Genomic DNA, 27,292 nt, shown 5'->3' on the forward strand with positions numbered 1-27,292 from the left:
TAATAACAGAGTATATATCATTGGCTACGTATGCGTTCCTTATGCTTGTTGTTATCTTTAGTCAAAGTGCTGATTTCTTCTTTGTCCTTTCCTCTCATTAAGATACATGTTGACGTAGGAAGTCAGCAGGTCGTCTATTTTATAGCCCTAATGAACACAGAATTCTGTCATTTTGAGATCTGAAAAATGTTAATAGGCAGAACATTTCTTTGACTGGAGTAAGCAACATATGTGTCACTTACCAGGGAAGTTTCACACAGGATTTTGTTCCCTTTGACAAGGTTTCCTACAGTCATGTGGAAGTATGTGCTTCCACTGCACCAGTTTGCAATCTTGTTGTATGGATGCATTGCCAGAATGTCCTTGAACAGAAGAAGAATTCAATTAGTCCGACAAAATCAAAGCTGGAGACAGAGTTATGATAGATGATTCATATTTTAAGCAGACAATGCAACTTCACTCTGAAGCTTACAGTTTTACCACTCATCTGAGGTCTTACTTAAATACTTGTTTAAAAGCGTTTTGATCATTTGATGATACCTTTGTTTTGGGGTGAATGATAGTGATGCCCTGTTTACTGATGGCAATCCTCACAATGTCAGGGAAATTGGGCTCTGATGTTTGCTGTAATATCAAGCATCATATTATGCACAGTTTTTAAAAGCAATATTAGCAAAAAATGTATTGTGATACAGACTCAAATTGCTTACTTTCACATCAAAAAAGGCACAGCCAAATGTAGGCCATTTATAGACAATCTTTAAAAAGCCAACCATTGCCTGATCCACAGACGTGCCCGCTTGCTTATTGTACTCAGCAAAAATGTGCTGTTGAGGAATGAAACATAATAGAAACATAATATTACATATATGCTGCATTCATTCATAAATGTCAATGCTTAGAAGAGCAGTGTACTAGAACTGACCTTCTTCCATTCATCAGCAGACATGGCTTTAAGCTGGTCATTAGGCACCAGATCTTTCAGCATCCTAGGAATCATGGGAAACTGAGTTTTATCATTGTCCACTTTCACCCTGAAGAGCAGAGCGCCGAGAGCCACCATTTCTTCTTTGGTACAACGATGATAACCTCTCAAGTATTTCGGCAACTCCTAAACAGTGTGAGAAAAAGGAGAAAGTATAATATACACTGTTTTTTTTCATGTTTTCGACGTGCTCACCAAGACTGCATTTATTTCACCAAAAATACAATTTAAATAGTAATATTGTGAAATATTAATACAATATAATATTTCCACAGTCATTCCTCCAGTCTCGTGTCACATAATCCTTCAGAAATCATTCTAATATGCTAATTTGGTGCTCAAGAATAATTTATTATCATTATCAATGTTGAAAACAGTTGGAATGGAAACAGCATTTGTTTAACAGCATTTATTTGAAAATTAAATCTTTTGTAACATTATAAACGTATTTACTGTTTCTTTTGATCAATTTAATGCATCCTTGCTGAATAAAAGTGTTTCCAAAAATCGTATTGACCCCAAACTTTTGAATGTTATTGTACCTACGTTACCAGTATACAGTTCTTACAGGAGAGCTACATGGGAGTCCATAAGTTATCAAGATGACACAGATTGCCAGTACCTGTGGGAAATGGAAGATCAGATCTGCCTCCACATCTCTCCCAGGGATAATGCTGAACCATAGTTTTCTCATAAAGAAAACGGTGTAAGGTACAGTCACTGGACCCCCTGCTGTTTAAAACAGTGTCAGCAATGTCAATAGTTTAGAATTGACTTGTGAATAACTTGTTCTACTTAATCAATGATCTAGAAAAAACACATAATAGTTTCCATCTATTGAAACTCACCTTGATTCGTTCTCTTAGCTCTCTTGGACCAATCAGTAATCTGTCTCAGGCTGTCAAAGAAGTAGTCTGTTTCAGTCAGACTCAGAACCTGACAGAAAGAGAATGGCAGAATAACATACAGAAAAAAGCATGAGGAAAAAATGCTGCAATAAATTAATAAAGGAACATGGGATCATTGACCACCGTAAGTCTTCCAATAATCAGATAGAGATTTAACAAAATGTGTTTTTAAGATTCTGAATACGAGGTTACAGCCATGGCTGTTAGTTACACATCACGGTAGCCTGGGTACAAACCTTATCAGGAGTTTTCACAAAGAGGCTGAAACCATCAGCTGAGGCCAACATGAGTTTTTTAGAAACGCTCTGGACCAGGTCTTTTATCTTGGTGCTGGTTGCCACCTCAAAATTCTGTCCAGAAGGGCAAAAAAAAAATGTATTTAATGAATAAGATGCATAACTTGCATTTGGCAACTGTAGATTTCATGTTTATTCAACTGCTATTATTTATTTTTTTACCATTTTGAACTGTACAAGAATTATTGTGATGCAAACTACTAGCACAGAAACACACACACACACACACACACACACACACACACACACACACACACACACACACACACACACACACACACACACACACACACACACACACACACACACACACACACACACACACACACACACACACACACACACACACACACAAATAGACAAAGGCCCACTATTCAATGTGAGAGTCTTGAACCAAATGACAGAACGGTCACATGCCATTTTGAGCTAGTCCTGCATTGCCGCTGAAAATGTTAAATCTTTTTAATCTTGTATATCCACTTTTTATAAACTTAAACGTTGAGATGTTAAGTTTTGGTGATGTATTCCACATGGTTGTCCCTAAAATAATCTTATATAACTGGCTTACATCCATGAGGCTTTGTTGAAACTGCAAAAATTAGTTGATAGTCCTGAAAGCATCAGTCAGAATGTGTTGCAAACAACAAAACAATCAGGAATGTTTTGCATTGTATGCCATTGCATAATTTCGTGCTTGTTGCAATATTTTTATAATTAATAATAAAAAAATTATAATACAAATTTTACTAAATAAGTGTAGCTAAATGATATATACAAATATATACAAATGATGTCTGTTCAGCATCTCTCTCTGTCCATTAACAACGAAGCTGTGAGTTTAATTACTTCGGAATAGCGATGTAACCCCCTCGTTGCTGAGAAATATAATATAGCGATTCAGTGGCAAAATTACTTTATTACTAAAAGTCGCGGGGCAGCGTTGACAAGTTTCTGTGCTTCTGAATGTTTCTGTGTGTGCGCAGCCTGATCTCCACTCTCTGTGTGCAAGTGACGTATGTGTGTGTGCGAGTGACGTATGTGTGTGTGCGAGTGACGTATGTGTGTGTGCTTCGATGAAAACAGTGCATTAATATCGAATAGTGCTTCAACTCACTTGGAACCTCCTTTGCATTAAACCGTTTTATTACCTTCGGCCAATCAGAATCGAGTATTCAGACAGACCACGATATAAATATATATATGTTGTATATATATGTTTATATGTTGTGTTACCTCTTGAGTGTTATTAGGGAACTGAATTTTGTGGAAGATCTGGGTGCTGTTCTGCTGAATTGCATCAACCTCTACCTGGTGAGGTGGAAGTTTTCTGGGCTCCATTCTAGCACAGAAACAATGACAAATGTCGTCTTATACACAGTAAGCATTTATATTATCACACCAAATCAACAATGCAATTCTCATCATCTGTGACCCAGCTTGTGGACTCATTTCAACTATAGGGCTGCATCAGTGGACCAAACGTCTTTGAACAGTTGCAGTGGCAGATGAAGCCGCTGTAAATTCTGTACTATCCCATTACTTTCCTGGCATTTGCTCCAGTCTTCCAAACATGCTAATAAAAGGAGAGGTGTTGCTGTGCAACAGTGTGCCATTTTCAAACACAAATAATCATCAATTAGCATGTGTTAATTATCAATTTTGAACATGGGAATAAGTCAGGCTTGTTTTCAACATGCTAAACTGCCAGCATATGCTTTACAGTATAGCAGTCCAGTAATATAACACACATGCTGTTTGAGATGAGCTCCAATAGGTTATGGCTCCCAGGTAAGCCAGCCAAAGTTCAAAGAGTAAAAACAATACAAGCATTATGCTCATGAACAGTGACTTAAACATTAGCTTTTAGTGATTCTATAACTGAACTCACATGATATGAAACTTTGGAATGTACAATCAATTCATTTCAACTTTAAAGTCTGATTATTCATTGAATGTTCTTCTACCCACAAAGCCATTTAATCTCATTTGTAAAGATAAAAGATTGGGTTGAAATGAAACCTGGTTAAGCATATGTCATACCTCCGAGCCCCTTGCAGTCTCTGGAGGCAGTCCGTGGCCAGTTGCTCTCGTTTGCGTGTCTCAATGAAACGCTGGGCATATTTTAGCAGAGAGTTACTGGGACTGAAGAGACCACAGCACAGCCACAGCAGCTGCCATCCCTGCTCCACACTGTACCTGATTCACAAACAACACTTGGACATGTTAATTTACCGTTATAGTCTACCATTTATTTATTATAAATTAATATAATTACAATAATAGCATCTAAAATTCCATATATACATATGAATACATACATAGCATATAAACGGCACATTACTATCTAATGTCTAGAAGTGGTTTAAAATCGGCATGAAACGAAAGTTGTGACTATCCCTATTTTGACATAATCCGAGTGAAACAGCTTCTCGAAAAAGAAAAATATTGAGCGGGACTTGATTTTGTTGATCGAATTGATCTTGCTATTGCTGTGATCTCATGTGAGTGACAGGTTGTCCTGCCCTCGCACCGGTACATAAGTCATCATAGAAAGGAAGAGATGTCGCTGCAAAAGGAATTTGAATTAATTTTGATTAAAGATTATGAGGGTACATGATGTGCATGGATAAATTCAATTGGATTTAAAATCAATACTGCAAAATTCCATAAAAAAACAACAAGAAATGTCAATTTTGATTTCATAGTGATTTTAGATGTATTTAAATTGAAACTATGAATGAACCTCAATGAACCTGATGCTTGTTGATTCTCATGCACAACAGACAGAGGAATTCAAATGAATTATTTGCTAATTCTAATTGCTAATAGAATTGTAATTCTAAGACTAATTCTATTCAGGACCATTTTGACTATTTAGGATTTATTTCTTACTACCAAGGTATTATGGCAGCTAACAGGAAAGTTTACACAAATCTTTCCTGAAATGCACATCGCTTATTTAATTTCATAATGATGCACAACATTTTGGCACTTGAAACAGTGTAAATTATGATTGTTTGGTCCTGTGCTGGAAAGGAAATTGACTGGATCTCTTGGAACTTTAACTGTGTAGCAGTAATCTAAAGCTTCTAAAGCTTAATGCCATCTGAATTAAATATACTGGCAATAGTTAAGCAATGCATAACCAGAAAAGATGATTAGGTATGAAAAACAAAAAACCACTACTGTAATTAAACCTAATTCTTTAATAATAAATGATCAAACTTAAAAAAAGAAGAAGCTAATTAAAAAAAATGGTTCGCTGAAGGATCTAAGTTAAAGTTTGCATAGTTTCCCCTCGCCGTTATAAAGGGCAAGTTGACTATGGTTCAACAAAAATCTCAAAAGGAAAACTGTACAGAACTATTGTGAAACTGTGTCACATCTTTGTACCAAGTTCAAAAGAGCTTAAGATATCAGCAGACATGACTTTTTTTTAAGGAATTAATATTTCAATACTTTGATTAAGCAAGTATGCATTAAATGGATCAAAAGTAACAGTAAAGACTTCTGCAAAAGATTTCTATTTCAAATAAATGCTGTTCTTTTGAACGTTCCATTCAGTTATTTCCTTTCTATCTGAAGATTCAGCTTTGCAATCACAGAAATAAATCATATTAATCAATATATTAAAACAGAAAACAGTTATTTTAAATCGCAAATGTATTTAGCAAGATAACTGTTTTTGCTGTATTTTTGATTAAATAAAGACTTATTTTAATTTTTTTTTAAAACATCATACAAACCACAAACTTTTGAATGGTAGGGTACAGGCATTCACAAGGAAAAAATACAGTATCAACTTCTGTTTGAGCACGTAATGTTTACCGGTTGTTATTGCTGGTCATTTGTTTCATGATCTGGCAGTAGATCTCGTCTCTGAGTTCCTCATTTCTTGTAGGTGGACCGAAGATCTGGTCTGTGAGTTCCAGAGGGCTCTGAATCTGTCTGGTAGGGTAGTCACCCATATACTTCAGAATAGGTGCACACTATATCAGTCAAGGAATCAGCACACACTTAGGGTTGTATCCTTCCTGGATAACCAGGTCAGCTGGTAAGTCTTACCCATGGATCAGTGCTTATACGGTAACACTTTACTTGAAGGGGTGTGCATAAGACTGACATGACAGCTTCATAATCATGACATGACTCATGGCATGAATATGAAGGAGGTTTTATGCATGTTAATGACAATTGTCATTAAGTGTCATTCGCTCAATTATGTCATTTTTAATGCAAAGATGACATTGTTTGAGATGTCTTTGTTATGACAACTTGACATAAACCAATACATCATAACCTGTTAGTGTCTTTGTCATGACAACTTGACAACATAACCTGTCATAAATATGTCCTAAACATAACATAGCAGATTAATCATTAACTTAAGAAATTACTTAGCTTTATTGGTTAACATTACATTATATTTTCATCATAAAAATTGAATTTGTCATTAAAATGTCATTAAGTGTTAATACTGTCAAATTATTTTATAACTAATACTGGAATGCTGGAAAAAAAGTGGTCAGAAATATATTCATGACACAGTTATAATGGCCTCATGACAGCCAATGTCAAAACCAACCACATGACAGTTTAATGTAATGTTAACCCATAAAGCTAAGTAGTTGCTTAAATTTGATAATAAATCTGCTATGTCATGTTTATGACACATTTATGACATTTATGATGTATTGGTTTATGTCAAGTTGTCATAACAAACACACTGACAGGTTATGATGTATTTGTTTATGTCAAGTTGTCATAACAAAGACATCTCAAACAATGTCATCTTTGCATTAAAAATGACATAATTGAGCGAATGACACTTAATGACAGTTGTTAATGACAGTTGTCATTAACAAGCATAAAACCTCCTTCATATTAATGCCATGTGTCATGTCATGAATATGAAGGTGTCATGTCAGTCTTATGCACACCCCTTCAAGTAAAGTGTTACCGCTTAGGGTACTCTACATCAAATTACAATAGTTGTCATATCATTTGGATATGTATTAGGTAAATAGTAAGGTGCCAACTACTACTGTGGCAATAATCAAGGTTCATAATAACCAAAATATGTGTGGCAAAGGATATCAGTAAAGGCCTGGCAGGCCTGCGGGCTTAAATCTGGATTGCCCACTAGTCTCTTCAGCAGGGGCTGTCTGATGGGTTCTCTGGAGTTTGCCCACAGCCTCTCAGGTGCTGCATTCTTAGCGATCACTTGTCTGTTCACATCCTTGATAGGCTGCCTGCGACAATGACAGAAACAAAACTGTGTTTGCTTCTGAAACACTTCAGAATGTAATGTAATATTGTGGTCAAAGAGTTGCTGCAAGTACCTGAAATATTCAACGGAGAACTCTTTGAGAGTTGAAGGAGCCACTCTTTCAGTGACGGTTCCTTTTGAAGTGTTGTCTATGATGGTCTTTCTCTGATCTGGGGACAAGCTGATCAGGCTCTAAAAAAAGTCAGAATGCAAGGAGCTTTTAGAAATATTTGATTAGATATTATAAATTATATTAGAAATATAAACCAACATGATCAAGACATATTCCATAACCCAGACCTTCACAGATCTAAAGCACTTTTCAACTCAGTAGGAAAGCATGAAAAAAATATAGCCGCAAGCACCAATTTTCGGGGTTCAAGCGGTTTCAAGGCCTTTAAGCACATGCGTAAAAAGATGTCATGTTTTATTTAGCAAGCCTGTTACCATCTCAATCATGGAAATTACCATTTACAGCCAATAAAAGAAGTTTACCGTAGGAAATATATGAATTTAAAGTTTTTTAACAGTTAACAGTAATTCATTGGCCGATGGCGGACATGTTTTTTGAGATATGTCAATGTACGCATATACAATCATGTCAGCTCGGACAAAGACACGGCATGCCAATTTTCAAGTCAATCGCACTATCGGTGAAGTAGTTATAGCCGTTTACATGTTTTGTTTCCTGTTATAGCGCCACCAAGTGGGCAGTCACCGCATCCTTTTCAAAGCGACCACAGAATGAGCTCTCACATAGGTGCGCTGAGTATGGTGAAAATATCTCATTCCGTTCACGAGTTATAGCCATTTTTAGTAAAAGTGGCTCCTCCCACTTTGAACATTTTGGGACTCTTAGGGACTGTGAACCGTAATTTCTACCTTTTTTTAAATAACTATTGACAATCAGACTCCAGAGAATCTTGCTGCACTGGTTCAGTTCCGATCGGGCCAAAAACCTAGGACTAGTTCGCAAAAGTTTTTAAAAAATAGTCCAAAATATATATTCAAGCTCTTACCAGGAGTTCATTGGTTGGCTTCGTAAGAGTTGGAAGAATCAAGACAGCATCCGCAGGGACTGCACCGATTTCTCCCGTCCGCTCATTCTTACCCTTCAACCAGCCACGGGCAGCAGAGAACTCATCATCCTGAATGAGGTAGATGAGCTCTGCCTTCTTAAAGCTGAGAAATGTTCGATCATCTTGAAAAAAAGCCAAAGGATTTTTCATTAGACAACAACAAAGTCAAACGACAGATCATGATTAAAAAAAAAAAAAACTATTTACTGAAATGTATAACTTATTGTCTCTTCTGACCTTGTCTGTTAACCTCCTGTAGGGTCACAGCAAATTGTGAACGTTGTATGAGGCCTGCCAGAAACATGGCTACCAGATCAGAGATGTCGACGGCCTGAATTGAATTCAGAGTGAAGTCTCCTTTCATAGTCAGCAAACACACACACTTCCTTTCTCTGGAGGCGATGAGGCAGGTGGAATTCATGGAATTTACAAAGGAAAGTATCACTCATATTTATTTAATTCAAAAATATTATATTTTAAAATTTTAAATGGCAACATTATACAAGCCCATCAATCATTAACTGGTGTCCAGCCCACCTAATAGCGTTGACCCCAGTGAGCTCTGGGTAAGTCAGCACCAGAAGATTCTTTTCTCGCTCATTTAGACATGTTATTCCCGTTGAATTTATGGCAAGGATGAACTTGTTCTTTGGTAGAGGAGGACCTGAACATTGAAATGACACAGATCTAATCTCATTCATCAAATTATACAAAAGCTATTTTTGTGCATTAGTTGTGAAAATGATCTAATTTGCAATGTAGACTACCGTTCAAAAGTTTGAGGTTGCAAGGCTGCATAGGATTTTTTTTAATCAAAAATACAGCAAAAAAGTAATATTATGAAATATTACCACAATTTAAAATTACATTTTTACTTGAAAATATTGTAAAATATAATGTATTCCTGTGATGTCAAAGCTGAATTTTCAGCATCATTACTCAAAAATTTATTTTTACATCATGATCAATGTTGAAAACAGTTGTGCTGCTTAATATTTTTGTGGAAACTGTTATACATTTTTCAAGGTTTGATGAGAAAGTTCAAAAGAACAGTATTTAAGAACTGATTAATGTATTGGGAAAAAAAAAATCTTACTGACCCCAAACTTTTGAAAGCTAATATAATGTAATACAGATCTTAGCATGCAATGCATACCAGATAACTTGGCAACTTCAAAAAACTTGGAAAAGTACATGGGCCACTTTTGACGAGCATAGTCAACCACCTCTGCTTTCACTTTATCAGGCTTGGTCCGAGAGTTTATGAATGGGCCCTAGTAGAAAGAGACAAATGCTTGTGACATACTAGTGGATAGTGTCTTTTTATTATTATTTTAACATAAGCAGCATAAGAAACATCTCTACTTGCGCATGTGCTGTGTTGACCATCTGGATCCACTTGTCTTCTGACTTGGCCTCCAGTATTTTGGAGTAAATGCACTCCTTAACTACAGTCTTAGTGTTCTCCATACTGATGTCTGATCCAAACTGCACATAGAAGTGCTTTGCTGCAAGTGCAACATAGTCTTCCTCCTGATAGAAAGATGAAATACCATGGAATGAATAACACAACATGGTCACCTCATGGGGGCCACCATGTTGAGATCATATCATCAGCAAAAAACTACTCCTTGTATTCCAATAACCCGCTTTATCGGTCACTTTCAAAGAGTTTAAAAGACACTTGATATTTAGTAATACTATCACTGACACTATTGGATGAGAACAAAACTTGATTGAGCTGGATAATGATAAGAGCTGTAGAGCTGCTTTATAGTAGAATAAAATTTGTCTCAAAATTTGATGAACTGCAATATTATTAAACTAAAGTGAATAACACTGAAATGACCGGAGATGAAAAATGACACTATTATCTTCTGTAGAGCTTATAGTCGAACTGAGTTCGCTTCATAACGAATGAGCTTTGCAACATTCACACTGTTATTGAACTAAACTGAATCAACATTGAACTAAATTGAGCTGAATAATGACACTATGGTCTTTTTAGAGCTGCTTTACAGCTGAATTTGTTTTCATTTCATAACTGAAGAACTTTGCAACATTAATACTGTTTATTACTGCTGATTTTAAATAATCTGTACTGTATAAAGTTCTATATGAATAAATGTGACTTGATTTGACTTGCTCCCACTGGAATAAGTAATCATGGCTGACAGCGAATAAAACATTTCAACAATTGCATTGGTAACGGAAAAACAATTGCATTTGCTTGATGCTCCATCCACACCACTAAGTGTCAGTAAATCAGCTAAGACAGCTGCCATTTTAGTCAGCACAACATAATAAAATCACGAAATGTATCTTTACAAATTGTGAGATAATTGCCCAAAAAATTGTAAAAATTAGTAAAAAGTATTTGTTTTATTAATTAAAAATAAAGTCCAACATCAATCTGCTATTTAATGAACTAAACCACTAATATCAAGCGCACCTTTTCACACTGGTACTCTCCATACTTCATGCCTCTGATGACCTGTCTGTAGACAAGGTCTGTGCTAACGTTATCCTGGCTGCAGTCATGCCAAGGTGTGAAGATCTCTTTACGGAAGTAGAGACGCCAGGGGGCGTGTTGCTCCTGCCCACCCTTCCTCTTCACTTCCTGCTCACACTGAGAGATGGCATCCATCACATGCTCACGACTACTACCTAGAGACCACACCTAGAAAGAGAGAGTACCAAACCATGTCTTAAATTATAATCATACTGGGTAACCATGAACAAAATCTAACTTAAACTCTTAATTCAGTCTGAGGGCTTCATACCTTGTCATATAAAGCCATATATAGTGAGAAGCCAAATGTGTCCTGAAGTTTGACCTTCTGTGAGAGCATTTGGCAGACCTCTTTAGATGTGGATGCAGAATCTACAGGCATACTGATAGTTCTGCCATCCATCAAAGTCACTGAGATGGCCATGGGTTTCTTGGTCTTGGTGGCCTGCGATTGAACAGAGAGAGCTTGAATAGTAGTGTCAAAACTATAGTAGATTTATATTACATTTTGCATGACTTTCTGGACCACAGGAGAATAAAGACCTAAGAGGTTATCACACATACATCGCCGAAAGCCATTATTTTTGATGAGCCGCCCATCGTCATGATGATATTCAGAAAAGTGTAACTTTATCTATATAAGCAATGACTATGAGTATCATCTAAGACATTGAAGCACACATGATCATCTGTGAGATACCAGGGTTTTCAAGCATTTTGATGACAAGGACCTTCAATTATTATAAACTTCCTAAAATTTTCATCCAAAAAATCCCATATCCCATATTTCCCTAAATTAAATATATGGCTGTTATATTGTCACTGTGCTAAAGCATATATTGTCTAGAAAGTATTTACTTGTTATTAAGACTATTTTTTCTGCCATTTTACAAAACTATTTTATTTTATGATTTCTGACCAGTATTTGGAAAGCAGAATGAAAGTCCTAAAAATAAATTTTGTCTCTCAGTTTGTTTGTTTTTTTACTCCTAAACATGCATTTGCACCCCGGGTTGAAAACCCCTGCTGTAGTCCAGGATGACGGAGAAGTTTATGTTACTTTGAGTGACATGATTAGTCTTTGCCCACATCCATATAGTAAAAAAACTTATGCATGGAAAACTCATGCATGCACTGCAACAATGTATATAGCAGCAATAAACAGGTCCCTTTTCCAAATTGAATGACATCTCGTTTTTACCAGCAATTCATCTCATTAGTGATCAGATTTTCAAAATGGGCAGTTCAGTTGTGTAGTCCAAAAATCACTTTTTGTGTGAACAAGGCAGAAGTGTCTTCACCTGGAGCTCCAGCCAGCTGGGAGGCTCTCCACGCACTCCGTTGGCAACAGTACGCCTCAGTCGCTCAGCGCAGTAAGGTGCGTATCCCACGGGACCAAAACGAAGAAAACTTTGCAGGTACTGTGAGGACGAGAACAGATGAGACAAGTTCAACACAACTGAATACGTTTAGAACTACTTATTTTAAATCTATTACCCCATGAAGCAAGAGTAAAATGATGCATCAAAGAGTTTATTAAGGAAGAATATTCTTCATTCACCTTAATGAAGTGCTCAGTAGGAGGGAAGATGCCCAAACAGATGGACAAGAGGATCCAGCCACGGAAGAAGCTACCGCGGTTTGAGTTCTCCTGGAGCTGCTTACAGATCTGGCAGTAGATTTCATCCCTAACAATGAGAGATGCTAAGGTCTTAGAAGCAGAAACATTTGACCACTAAGCAATAGATCACTTATGGTTTTGAATAATTAGCAACCTGAGGTCACGTCTGACAATGGCATATCCAACAATGATATGCAACTTTTCAAGAGATGTCATTGGCCGGTCCAGGGTGAGTCCGTCTCTGTTGATTTCATCTTCTTCGCTAATAGTTTGCACAGTGGGTTGTTTGACAACTTCAGACCCATCTTCTGCCTTAAAATGAAGAGTTAGTGAGTTAAGACTATAAATTCAAAGTGTCACAATGGTTTGTGCAGGAATACACAAGTTTTAAATATCTGAATTAATGACTAATTAATTCAACGATAGTGTCTACAATAAAGAAAATTAAAAAAAATATTTTGAAAATCTAATTAAAAAAACATGCTAAGTTCTTAAAAATGTACTCTTTGTATTCATGTTGCTTTCATATGGTTTTGGAAAAACTTTTAGACCATTTATATATATATATATATATATATATATATATATATATATATATATATATATATATATATATATATATATATATAATATATTATACAATCACTCTAAAAATGTCATGTGGTGTAACTATCAAGTAACATTTTCCTTAACTCTAAATAAATGCATGATAATTATTTTCTAAAACCTTTTAATAATAACAATTGTCAAGGTAAAAGCAATTTCTTACAATAATCAAGAATTATAAATTCATTACTTGTTATGTGTGTGGGGGAGGGATGTCACACCACATGACATTTTACAACCTGAACTAACCTTGTCTTGTCATAAACAGGTGAAGTTATCTGATACTTTACAAGACCTAATGACGTTAACAAAAAGTCTAAATTAATTAAATAATTAATAAATCTTTTTTTATATATATATATTTGTTGTCCTATCTATTTAATCAATTAAAATAATAGATGAGTGCCACATCATTGACCAATTTATGCAACATTTATGTCTCACCTCTTCTGGTATAACAGATGGTTTTCTAGTGGGTCTTCTGTTTGGTGACAGCGCCTCAGGAGTTGTGGAGATCTTTCTGTTTCGGGACATTATATCAGTGAAAGTTGAGGTCTTTCTGTTTTTAGGACCCTGCTCTGGCATGGCAGATAGTTTACGGCCTGGAACACCCTCGTCTTGAACAGATTTTCTGTTCCGGGACAGTATGTCTGTGAAAGTTGAAGATTTTCTGTTGCGGGAAGCCTCTTCTGGACCTGTAGTCACGTTCCTGTTCTGAGCGTTTCTTGTATTTCTCATTCTCTGAAAATAAAGAGACATGAACCCTTTCAGAACCTCCCTTGCATATTTAAACAAAAGACATTGAGAAAAGGGAAATATGTTGACAGGTGTCCAGAATCCTTGAGTATTCTTATTATTGAATAATAAACCTGCTTTTCTGGTCTTAGGTTTAAACTTGTCTCTGTCTAAGCTGTTGTTAGCTGTGCAGCCAGCTGGTCAGACCTGCTGTTTTTCTCAGCAGTGAAATATCTAATGTAATGTTTCCTCACCTGGTCCAGGCCCACCATATGGCTGAGGCGTCTATCCTGTCTGGAGGCCACATCCTGCTGCACGGAGCGATCAGCAAAGGCTGGTCCACCTCTCGAGACCCCCTGAGCCTTTGGCTCGGGAAGATCACCCATAAATCTCAAGATCATCCACCAAACTGTTAGTGAAGCCTGTGGAGAAGAAGAGAAGGTCAGTAGTAAGCTTTCATTTTTTTTATTGTGACTCGTCAACGTAACAAAATCTGTGCCGTGCTGCGGATAAATGACACAACATAAACCAACCAAAAGCTGATCAAAGTCAAAGGTGACTTTACCAGGACGTCATTCTCGTCCTCATGGTAGAGCAGTGGCTGACGTATTCTCTGCCGAATATGTGTGGGTGTGGCGGCACCCTGGAAGGACATGGAAGCAAACTTGGAGAAGGAGTACTCATCCAAATCATCGTAGTCTTCCTCTGGAATCTCCATCATTGGAGCATCATCCAGATCCACCTCTTCAAGCACAGCCCGCTTTCCCTCCAAGTCCTAAACACACACACACACACATGTTGGTATCATTATGAGGGCATTACATAGGCATAATGGTTTTTATTCTAAGCTAATGAAATTGTATAGCCCCTAACACTAAACCCCTACCTTCCTTTTTTTACATTTTTAATAAAAAATTGTTTAGTATGCTTATTTAGTGTTTTGAATTATAAGGGCATCAGCATGTCCTCATAATGTAGGGGGCATGGCCTGAAAACTGAATACACACTACAATATAGGGATTTATAGAGTGTCCTAATAATGTAGGTCAAACTAGTACACACACACATATTTGATACATCAGACTTTTATAACTAATTACGATATAGGGGAATATAGAGCTCATACTCGAGAAAAAAAAGGCCCAAACTGAGCAAAAATGTGGAATTTGATGCAGATGTTATTTATATGGCCAGAAAGTAAGATGAAACTCTGATAGTTTGCCATGTAAATTAATGAGATCTCTATAACAGTATAGCAGACTACTTACAATGTATAAACATATAAATTTTCGCTCTCTCTCCAAATAATATGTCTTAAGATGATATTTAAATGTTTATAATCAAAACTCTGTAGTGTTCAATGTTGGTGGCAAAACATATAATGTAATGCGATACAATGATAATTGAGAGATGTAGAAATAAACATTCCTCAAAAGCCTGATATATCATATTCGATACTAACCTTTTAGAATTTATTTTCTCTAAACAATGATGTAATAATAATCAAATAAACCTAAGTTGCTTCAGTTCAGTAAGAGTACAACTTCAAATATTACTAACAAAATAATAGTTATTCTTGTGTTTCAAACTATCAATCAGATGACAGAAGGCATTTAGAAGGATTACAACTGGTATTTCAGCAAAGCATTGATCATGTTGATAATTTAGAGGCCTTATAAAAGTTACAGTAGGCTTTATAGTGTTAACATCATTGAGTAGTCTGATCTCTCACCTCAAAGCCCGCAGGCGCCTGACCCTCCTGTCCGCCAACCATGCTAGGCAAGAAGCCAAATATATCATCCACCATTTCCTGGTCAGTGATGGATTCAAACTGTTCAGCTGCCTCTCTTTCTCTTTTCTGCTGCAGAACTTCTTCAAGCCTCCTCTGTCTTTCTAGAGCAGCAAGATCTTCTGCCCTACGTTCCTGAAGTGAGAGGAAAGCCTGCAAACAACAGAGGAAAGAGGTAGATGATGACATGTAGCTTGAGATATTAAGCAAACTGTGATCTAAACATGGTTTCTTACATCTCTCTTCTTCTTCTTGACAGCTTTTCTGGCTAGAGTTCCTCTGGTGTAAGCCTGCAGGAGGATCACCGCCTCTCTCTTTCGTTTCCACTCCCTCCTCGCCAGATATCCACGAGTCTGACTCTGAAGCAGAAGAGTCGCCTGTCGCTTCTGTTTATACTGCCAGGCCATCTGACGAGAGCGCACTTGAGCCCGCAGACGGGCAAAACCCAACTGGACCTACAGAAAGACAAGTGAAACTCTACATACATGTACAATGATAGCAATGACTATCATCTTGTCAATCGGCTGTTAAAGGACAACTCACCACTCTGTAAACTTTTCTGACTTTGTGTCCACGCCAGGTTTTCTGTATGGTCAAAGCTGCTCCTCTCTTTCTCAGGAACGCTTTCCTACAAGAAAGTAAAATGGCGAGTGGTAAACCAGCGTAAAAAAAAATCTCTACAGACATAGGAGATTATCCTCAGTCTTTTACCTGTGTTTGTAACCTCTCAGGACTTTCTGAATAAGAAGTGCCTTGTCATTCAGAGCCTTATCTCGTGCCAGTTCCAAAACAGTATCATGGAAGTCCTGACGCAAAATAAGCAGCGTGTTAGAATTGATCAACTTTAGAAATGATGTACTTGTAAAATTCACCTCAGTACCTTCAGAAACACTTTAGTCTTGCCGATCTTCCAGTCATCTTCAGTCAGAACGTTCTCACAGATGCTTTCAGAGCATTTCTTGGCACTCTCCTTTAATATTACAGTTAATATTATTTAGTTAACATTAATATTCAAGGTGCTATAATGCAAAAAACATAATTTTATGCATCTAAAATTCCCATATAAAAATTCTTGAATCAAGATCAATTTACTTGAGAAGCAACACAGCGATTTATTTTGACTTATTATTTTAAGAAGTTTTATTTAATACAAAAGTAGTTTGTCTTATGGCAACATACACTGGCACACTTTTAAACATGCTCCAAGAGATTTTAGCCATTTTGCTAACCTCTGCTACATCCACAAAATCCTGCCATCCAAAAAACTGTCAGCAATCTGATGTCAGTAAATGCCAGCATGTCAAAGGCATTCTCTGATTGGCTAAAAAAGGATGGGCCATGCCCAATATTTATTTATTTCATTTATTTATTTACAGTGCTATGCATAAGTTTAGACACCCATGCTAAAGTTGACTAAAAAGAGGAATAAAAAATCATCTTTTGGAAATTGAACTTAATGCCTTAATTTAAAAAATGAGGAAAAATCCAACCTTTAAGGACACCAATTTTCTTTGTGAATGAATAATGTATTGTAAATAAATAAATGTTCTTCCTTAAAATACAGGGTGCATAAGTCTGGACACCCCTATGTTAAATTCCCATAGAGGCAGGCAGATTTTTCTTTTTAAAGGCCAGTTACTTCATGGATCCAGGATACTATGCATCCTGATAAAGTTCCCTTGGCCTTTGGAATTAAAATAGCCCCACATCATCACATAGCATTCACCATACCTAGAGTTTGGAATGGTTTTATTTCAGTTAGCCTAATAGCTAGTTTGATTTGCATTGAGAGATGATCTTATGGAAAGTACTCCATGCCAAACTCTAGGTATGGTGAAGGCTATGTGATGATGTGGGGCTATTTTAATTCCAAAGGCCAAGGGAACTTTATCAGGATGCATAGTATCCTGGATCCATGAAGTAACTGGCCTTTAAAAAGAAAAATCTGCCTGCCTCTATGGGAATTTAACATAGGGGTGTCCAAACTTATGCACCCTGTATTTTAAGGAAGAACATTTATTTATTTACAATACATTATTCATTCACAAAGAAAATTGGTGTCCTTAAAGGTTGGATTTTTCCTTATTTTTTAAATTAAGGCATTAAGTTCAATTTCCAAAAGATGATTTTTTATTCCTCTTTTTAGTCAACTTTAGCATGGGTGTCTAAACTTATGCATAGCACTGTAACTGAAATTAAAGGGATAGTTTACCCAAAAATTAAAATTCTGTTATTAATTACTCTTACAGGTTTGGAACGAAATTAGGGTGAGTAACTGATCACAGAATTTTCATTTTTGGGTGAACTAACCTTTTAAGGCAAAAATACTTGTTTTGAAATACCACACATAAAATATCCTTAATACCGTAAGGAGATCACAGAAATGAGCCATGAACTCTGCAAACAATAAAATAGACTGGCCACCCTTTTTAGCCAATCAGAGAGCGCTCTTTGCCTCTCTGCCCTTTATATACTAGTGTTTGCTGACATCAGGTTGGGCGACATGTCTCTGTGGGGGCAGGGTTTGGTGGATGAATGGTGGCCACTCATGTGGACGGTCTAATTCAGAGGCAAACTATGTTAAAATTAGCAAAATGGCTAAAATCACTTACAAAATCTTCAAAAACTGAACCAATGTATGTTACAGAAACAACTGCAACACTGAATCATGTCATACAACACAAAAGCAACATAATCTTCATAGTTTAAAGAATCTCTCACAGTTTTGGGGTCACAAACACTGGACCTGAGCAGCACACGGTAGCGCTCCAGAAACTCATCAAATGTGTGGCGGATAGGATAGCCGGCCTTCCTGATGCGAATAGTCTCCATCATCCCAGAGTAACGAAGTTGACGGATACACAGTTCCCTGTCAAAGAGCTGAAAAAATAATGGAAATGTGGGTCATTGAGAGAAAAGTCAGTTCATGTACACTGAGGGAGGATGGAGAAATGGATTAACAACCTACCATAGGCCTCTTGAAGTCATTGGGTTTAATACAGCGAATGAAGAACGGCTGGCACGCAGCTAGAGTCTTCATTAAAGAGTCTAGCGACTGCCGAAATTGACCAGTTAATGTAGGCACTCGCTTCTTTGAGTCTGCTGTTTGCTAAAGATGTTGCAAACAAGAGGGAAGGCACGTGAAAATCATTTTATCACCTTTTATCATTGTACAAGAGTGGAAGCTGTTAAGGAGGTCCAGCTCTCTCTCGCCCATGACTTTGAAGTAAAATGCTGAACGATTACATATAGGTGTGGTGTTGTTCTGTCACAAACTTTTGTCTATATACTGTTCCTGACAGTGTACAGCGGATGTGTATACCCTAATAGCCTTTAGCTGGTGTTAACTTACCCGCAGTGAGTTTTTTGGGGTGACGATAGTGTGGTTGGTGGTTTTCGCCTCTGTGGTGCTGAGCTCACTGTGGAATATCTGTTTTAGGAGCTTATTGGATGATGTTTGAATCAACTGGATGACATCACTACTCAGAGCATCTCTGTTCTTCTCAAGGAAACCTATATTCACAGTAAATTTCATAAAACATTTTCCATTTTTAAAGCCAAAGACACTAATGGGAAAGCACTTTGTGAGGAAGTTTGATAGCCTGTATTACCTTTGGAGTCATAGTAGACAACTCCAGCAAAATGGCGGATTCCAAACTGTGTGTCGTGATTATTTTTTGGGGACATGTAGATATTACCCTTCCCATGAACTTGATTCATCTTGTTGAGCATGGTAGCATCAGTGCCCTGGAAAAAAATTAAACTGTACATAACTGTACATATAACTCTAATATAACTACTCCACATGGCATGATAAAAAAAATAATCAAAGGAAATCCTATGTTGTAAATAAAAGCAAAAATATGTTATAACCTTAGGGAAGTGACTTTCTTCATCAATAAGAGCGAGAATGTTGAGAGGCTTTATGGCGAGCACATCAAGCGTGCTCTGGTTGTCGTTAAACTCAATGTTCTTCCAGACTATGTCTTCACGAGCATATTCCTGTTGTTCAAGCTTGAAGATGTGTTTCACGAAGAACTGCTGAAGCTGCTCGTTGGCATAATTGATGCAGAGCTGTTCAAAGCTGTAGGAATCACAGACAGAATTAAGATAGTTTACATTAAAGTGAAAAAATTAGTGATCATTTACTCACCCTCATGTTGTTCCAAACCCCGTAAGACTTCCTTTCTTTTTTCAATGGAACACAAAAGAGGAATTTCTGAAGAATATTATGGTCGCTCTTTTCCATATAGTGAAAATGAATATAAAATTATTATAAAGTGGACTCGTGATACATTATTTATTGAAACTTGCCTTTCGATAGAGACCTAAAATCAATTATGGTGGCTCTGGTTGAGCGTCAATAGCATTAAACGTCATTGCTTCAATAGTCACAAAATGAATGTGACAAAATAGGGTCAAATTTATTAGGAGTTCTCAGTAAACAACAATTTATATTTCAGTCTATTCATTACACAACTATCATTTGGCTTCAGAAGACTTGGCCTATAGCACACAAGTTGTGTGCTTTTTTAAAAAAAAAATTTCGATAGATTTATGTGTTTTGGTCTCCATTCATTTTAATTAAAAGGGAAAGAGCGAACAGGGTATTCTTCAAAAAAATCATCTTTTGTGTTCCAGAGAAGACAGAAAGCCATACGGTTTTGTAATAACATGAGACTGCCTCATGTATTTACATTACAACATATTTATATTCCAAACCTGTTGTTTTTGAAGTTTTCAAAGCCGAAAATGTCCAACAAACCAATAGAAAGTCGGAGGTGTTTGGGGTCATCAGGAGGTTGTTTGAAAATGGCACTGTTGATTTTCGACACAATCCACACAAACAATCTTCCATAGATGGCCTGCACACAGATAGAAGATGACAGCTCTATATTGGAGTATATAAGATCAGACAAGCCCAAATTGGCTAAACAGTAAGCTTTTAATCGCCTTAACCACAAATTACTGGTCAAGAAATTAGCAAAATTTAAGCAAATGCACTATTTGAAAAGCCATTGCTGTCTCAGAAAAACAGAATTAAGTTTTTGGCAGAAGATGGGAAGTTCTGTGTGGAGTGATGAGTCACAATGAAATATGAGTTGCATGGTGAAGCTCCAGAGCAATGTCTTCAAAACTCTGTGGAGAAATATAATAATAAATGCATCTCTACCACAGTGAAGCATGGAGAGGTGTCATTGTGTGGGGAGCCTTTTTAGCTGCTGGTATTGGTGAGCTACTTCACAGTGAAAAGTCATTTAATTGGAGTACAGGAGAATATTGCAGAAGAGTTATAAAAAAGAGGAATGATCAGATGTTATTTTTGAACAAGACAATGTTCCCGCCCAAATTGCAAAGACAACCAAGAAGTGGTCCAGATGTGAACCCTATAGTGAACATTAAATGAAAACGAACTGGGAGATATTTTTCAATTACTCATGAACTGTTTAAAGCCATTAACAGTATTTGTGCAATTCTTTTTCCTGGCCAGTAATTTGTGAATAAAATGCTTAAGATCATTAAAACACCACTAAATATTTTGCCTTTTTTGGCTTGGCCCAACTAGTATTATTTTTTTTGCCCAGTACATTCAGTACATGCACAACCTTTACAAAGGCGTCTCTGCCATCCATTGCTTGTGTTAAAGTCAGAGGTTTAGTCACACTCTCCCTGTTGGTCATCAAAGAGCGTTGTGTCAAGCTCACATCCAGGGCATCTGTGGCCACCTGCAAAAAAAAAAAAAAACAGATCTATGGGCTTGAGTGTGCTACTCAAAGACGAAATTGGTTCCAAAATTGGTCTCAAATTACCTCCAATAACTGTGCAGCCATTTTGAAATGTGCAGAGGAAAGAATATCGCAGCCCTCCATGTTGTTCATAATGGTGTCTTGAAAATTGAAAATGCAAATAAACATCAAATGAGTATTTCCTCTTACATTGGCTCTTAATTACTCCTTACCTTCAAAGTCTACATTCCCCATGTGTAGGATGGCAGCCAGAAGCTTGTTAATTTCCCATGAGTCGTTCTCTGTGAACGTCAGGATCTTCATTGCTGAACGGAAGCTTGCGAACTCTTTAATATCATCCCGTCCTTCACATGTAGTGCACTGACCCTAATCCAACATAATCATGTTTAATTTAATGATACTTAAAGGGATAGTTCATTCAAAAGTTAAAATGGTTTCATTAATTCATCCTCATGTCAGGAATACAAAAGAGGATTGAGGATCCAAACTACATACATTTCATTAAACAAATCATTGTGTTCTAAAGAAGAAATTCTGATGACAGAATTCTCACTTTGGAGTGAACTTAAAGGGGGGGTGAATTACTGTTTCATGCATACTGAGTTTTTTACACTGTTAAAGAGTTGGATTCCCATGCTAAACATGGTCAAAGTTTCAAAAGTTAAGTTGTACGTTTGAAGGAGTATTTTTGTTCCAAAAATTGTCCTTCCGGTTTGTCACAAGTTTCGGAAAGTTTTTTTCGAGTATGGCTCTGTCTGATGTAAGAGAGGGCGGAATTTCCTTATATGGGCCCTAAGGGCACTTCTCCGGTAAGATCGCGGGCGCGCGCACACTCGTAAAACAGAGCAAGAGAGTGAAAGCAGTTCGCCATCAAAGCGCCCTGCCCGGCTTTTGGGAAGTCAATGTCACCAAAGAAGTGTTTTTAGTTGCCAGGGCAAGACAACCCTGCACAGATTCCCAAAGAACCCGGCGTTAAGGCACCCGTGGATGGAGTTTGTTTTCCTGAGCATAAACGTTGTGTAAGACTGTTGTTCCCTGCATTTCGACGATTATTGTTTTATAAACAAAGCCCAGATCGTCTAATGCTTAAGGATCGAGCAATCACAATGATAAAGGTTCGCGGTCGTGCGTTGGAACGGTGAGTAAAACTGTTGAACAAATGTCTCTGTGTGTTGTTAGCTCGGCGCGTTAGCACAGCTTTAGCTCCGCCCACACGGCCCGCCCCCAGCCGCTCGTTTTTTTCCGGAAAGACTCGGTACAGCCAATCTTTCAATTAAAAATATAATAAAACAAAAGACTTTTTGGAGATATGAAGGATGCAATATTACTCTATAGGTACTCAAGATTAACAGGAGATTGAGTGAAAATGAGCATTTCACCCCCCCTTTAATGTAACATCATCATACAAAATATATGTAAATACATATGAAAAGAGAGAAGAATTCAAGATATAGACTTTATTATGAGCAATACCATGGTGAGATAGTTGTATTCCGAAGCGTTTCCCAAAGACAGGATCTTCTTTTGGTCAGGAGGCAATCCCATGAGCATGCAGTAAAAAATGTGGTAGTTTCTCTCTTGTGGGGCCTGTGCCAAAAAATACACTGTTATTTATTGGGCAAACAAGCAGTTCTACATTTCATCTGCTTTATCTTGCCCTGAAATATTTCAACAAATTACACAATCTAATTATCAGGGTGGTTTACCTGTCGACAAACACGTGATTTCTCGAGCAGGTACTGTTCAATGCGAGCGCCCTCAATTGCTCCACTTTTAGTGAAGTGGATGTCAACGTATTTTCCAAAGCGACTGGAGTTGTCATTGCGGATGGTCTTTGCATTACCAAAGGCTACAAAATAAGAATTGATGTTAATACTGAAATGCTTACCCGAGGAACTATAAAGTTGAGTGATGCAGGAGCATCCTATAAGTAACTTTACCTTCTAAGATAGGGTTTGCTTCTAGAATCTGCTGCTCAATCCAGGAGCGCTGCCCACTCACTGCCGCAAGAAACTGCAGCATGAGTTTGGTACTCTCTGTTTTTCCAGCTCCAGACTCCCCACTGACAAACACACCACATACAGATGCTCTCAGAACACATCAAACAACAGAATGCAAGACAGCTGTTGGAGTCAGTCCGACTTTTTGTCAACATACAGGCCCAGTTTGTTCAGGGTGTTTGCACAGCTGGCACATAAAACCTGCCATTTACAGTATAATATTGCAATGAATTTTAATAGCTTACTCTAAAATGAATTCTGTGTCATAATTTACTCGTTCTTATTTAGATTCAAACCTTTCAAAAGGTACACTTTTTAAGAATATCCAGGACACTTTTTTCAATATAATGAAATTATTGGGGACTGGGGCAGTCAAGCTCAAAAATGCAATATAAAGCACCTTAAAAGTGTCATAAAATTGGTTCAGATGTAAAGAGAAGGGAACTTAGGTCATTATTCACTGATAATTCTCACCTCTATAGATGCTTTTAAATGGACTACAAAAGAATATAGCACACAAGTAATATACGGAGAGTCTATTTACACCAAAAGCAATTAGCACACCTTGTTGGCAGAGGATATTTACACTAAAGGCCCAGGTATACTTCATTTTCCGCATTCCGCTTCGTTGCACGGTTGAGTGCGCAAGCCTTTCAAAATATATTCCTTTGGCTGTAAGTGCGGAAAATATAGTGAACTTTATTTTCAAGCGCTCAAGTCACTCGCACAAAATTGGACACGCGGACAGTACGTGCAGACATCCACCGACGCTCCTGGTGATGAAAATTACGGACCATCGCGGAATGTGGATGGCTGAAGTATATTTTGGGCTTAACTCCACCCAGCATTATCTGATTATCAAATACCAATATACCAAACTCAATCTTTTCCCATTGCATATTAGCATGGAGAGACATTTATTTTAAAAAGTTAGGAAAATACTCAAAAAATTGTAAATAAAGTGCCAAATGAGTTTTTAATAGTGGGGATAAATTGTTTAACGGATAGGGTCAGGGGTAAGCGAAGGGGGCGACTTTAGGGGTAGGGACAAGTAATGTCCCAATAAAGCAGCCACCATTTATGATTTTAAGAAATATAATAATATACGCTGAATATGTCGTTATTATTGCATTCTATTTTAGAATACACTACAATACACTGAGGTGCAATTAGTATATGCCTCTTTTTAAGTATAAATAGCACTAAGTATAAATAGCATTTACATTAATTTACATTAAGTGCAAAGAAAATACTACTATCTATCACTATTTGTACTTAGTGGCCCCACTTTTATGATAATTATAATAGTGCTTTTTTCTGTCATTTTTAGAGATACTATCTTCATATGGAAAAGAGTGGCCAGAATATCCTTAAAAAAACAAAAAACATTTGTACCACAGATGAAAGAAGATCAGATGGGTTTGTAACAACATAGAAAATAGAGACAGATTTTTCTGTAAAACCATATAGTTTTAAACTGTACTACAAAATGTCAGTTTCACCCAAGTATGAATGCCTGAATGACCTAATGATGCAGCACTGGTCTTTGCGGTTCCGACGCATGTTGAAGAAGCAGCTGTCTGCGATGGCGAAGACGTGCGGGGGGAGATCCCCCAAACGCCGGTCTGCGTACTGCTCCACCTGCTCCGGAGTGTAGATTGGCAGCAGCTGGTAAGGGTTCACTGCCACCAGAATCGACCCTGTGTATGTCTGTCAAAACAAACAAACAAACCAAAAAAATATGTTTTTTTTTTTTTTTTTTTAGATAATAAAAGGTCCAGTTTTTGCAGTTGGATGAATAATACACATGATGTAAATGCTTAGTGCTATGAACTGTAAAATTGGTAGGTCAGATTTACTATATAATGGGTATCGATGTTGTATAACAATATGATCCGCTCATCAAACCTGGAACTATGGAAACAATCTTGTTATTAAACAGGAAGGGCAAAGAGCAGCTGGTGGATGAACTGAACTTGGTGAATTAAGTACACAATTCACTCCCTATTCTGGCTATTTTGGGTTGATGGATCTTGAAATTGAAAGCAATTTAATTCATATATTTATGTTAACAATTTATTAGTAAAAAAAAATAAAAAAACATTTAATACATGATTTATCTGATGTGGTGTTTAAGAACTCACATAGATGGATCCTTCTTTGTAGCGCACTAGAAGGTTCCGTAACAGTCCAGCCTCATTTAGGTCACCCAGCCGTATCATATCATCCACACCTTTCACCGATGTGGGATGCATGGGCTTCAGAGAGTTATCCTTCTTAATCTTGTGCTCCTGGAAATCATGCCAAAGAAGACATCAGCTACACTTCAAGAGAGTCAAGAGCAGCTGTTCACCATCAGCGGAAAGACTGGCTGCAGATCTTACCTTTCCCTCATCGTCGATGAGCTGAAGTTGCCCATTGTCAGAGAGTCTGACTTCAGCTCCGATTTGCACCCCATCACTGCAGTCCACCCACACGTAATCTCCCTAAAGTGGTTGATCAACATTTTCAAAATTAAACATTAAGAAAATATTTTAAATTAAGTTAAATTAACTAAAGATAGTTCACATGGTAATACATTTAAAGCACCTTGGAGTAGCATGTATATATATATATATATATATATATATATATATATATATATATATATATATATATATATATATATATATATATATATATATATATATATACACACACACACTATGCATAATATGCATAGTGTATGCATATTATGCTACTCCAAGGTGCTATATATAAATACAATACATATACACACATATATTATATAAACACAAACTTTTATATTAGAATCGATAAATTGTGATAATCAATTTGACAGCAATATATATATATATATATATATATATATATATATATATATATATATTTATATACAGTATATATATTAATTAGAGCTGTCAAATCGATTTTTTTTTTGCTTTTTATGTAAAAACTGACTTTGTAGGCCAAGAAGTATATTTATTTACATAATGAAATTTTGTTTATTAATTTGTATTAACATATAAAATTAACATAGAATAGAAAGAAGGCATCATGGAAACGCCACAGTATTCGAATTAGGTGAAAGTCTCAGCAAATCCATTAAACAATTTACCTTCCTTAAAACCACCATGACTGAGTCCTTCTGTCCCCCAGCCTGAATATTAAAACAAAGAGAATGTAATAATCAATTATTTCCAGGTTAAATTAATGAGAGGCTCATGAAAAAAAAGACAAAATGGCGTCTAAAATACACGTACACATTCCCTGAATCATATAATAGTCTTATCCATCTATATACTAGATAACAAAACAAAACCATCTACACTTTCAAAACATTAACCATAACAAATCCAATGCGAGCTACTTTTACCTGTGGATATTTTGTGAAGTCTCCTGATCAAGAAGTATTTTCTGCTCCTCTTCTTTGAATTCAGAATTGATCCCCAGTGTCAGTGTTTCGAAAGAAATGTCCTCAGGTGCCTGCTGGGAGACAACAGGTGTTTATGATACTTTGACTTTGCTCCCTGACTAACGCATCCATAATGATAGATACAAGGAAGCTCTGCCCTCCATATCAGAAATCTTGAACAGTGACAAAAAAGTTATTAGTAGATTATAAATTCCACAAAACACATGAGAGCAATAATATGAAAACAAAGTTTCAAGTTAAATTGTCTTGTACAATGAAAGCTTATCAAAACTCAACAGAAAGACAATGTGAACCTGCACAAACATACAC

General features: G+C 36.8%; 1 protein-coding gene across 1 annotated transcript; it reads right to left on the reverse strand.

Annotated features, from left to right (window-relative positions):
- Positions 1 to 57: 57 nt before the first annotated feature.
- myo7ba (myosin VIIBa) lies at positions 58 to 26,683 on the reverse strand (the record flags this gene model as incomplete). The annotated part of the gene is made up of 47 exons (XM_081380349.1): positions 58 to 147; positions 243 to 362; positions 541 to 624; positions 711 to 827; positions 926 to 1,111; positions 1,608 to 1,714; positions 1,834 to 1,921; positions 2,130 to 2,243; positions 3,423 to 3,528; positions 4,230 to 4,385; positions 6,018 to 6,169; positions 7,285 to 7,441; positions 7,532 to 7,650; positions 8,478 to 8,659; positions 8,775 to 8,929; positions 9,075 to 9,201; positions 9,694 to 9,811; positions 9,903 to 10,070; positions 10,990 to 11,217; positions 11,321 to 11,494; positions 12,351 to 12,470; positions 12,611 to 12,737; positions 12,825 to 12,982; positions 13,721 to 14,017; positions 14,266 to 14,433; positions 14,577 to 14,786; positions 15,744 to 15,953; positions 16,037 to 16,255; positions 16,344 to 16,428; positions 16,512 to 16,606; positions 16,681 to 16,770; positions 18,522 to 18,680; positions 18,769 to 18,909; positions 19,153 to 19,313; positions 19,412 to 19,547; positions 19,674 to 19,884; positions 20,523 to 20,665; positions 21,407 to 21,526; positions 21,611 to 21,687; positions 21,760 to 21,913; positions 23,021 to 23,134; positions 23,254 to 23,396; positions 23,488 to 23,609; positions 25,073 to 25,257; positions 25,692 to 25,838; positions 25,932 to 26,033; positions 26,666 to 26,683. The coding sequence occupies 47 exons, from the start codon at positions 26,681 to 26,683 to the stop codon at positions 58 to 60; spliced, it is 6,660 nt and encodes a 2,219-aa protein (XP_081236475.1).
- Positions 26,684 to 27,292: the final 609 nt, after the last annotated feature.

Source organism: Scardinius erythrophthalmus (genome assembly GCF_964197995.2).
Source record: "Scardinius erythrophthalmus genome assembly, chromosome: 12".
Classification (NCBI taxonomy): domain Eukaryota; kingdom Metazoa; phylum Chordata; class Actinopteri; order Cypriniformes; family Leuciscidae; genus Scardinius; species Scardinius erythrophthalmus.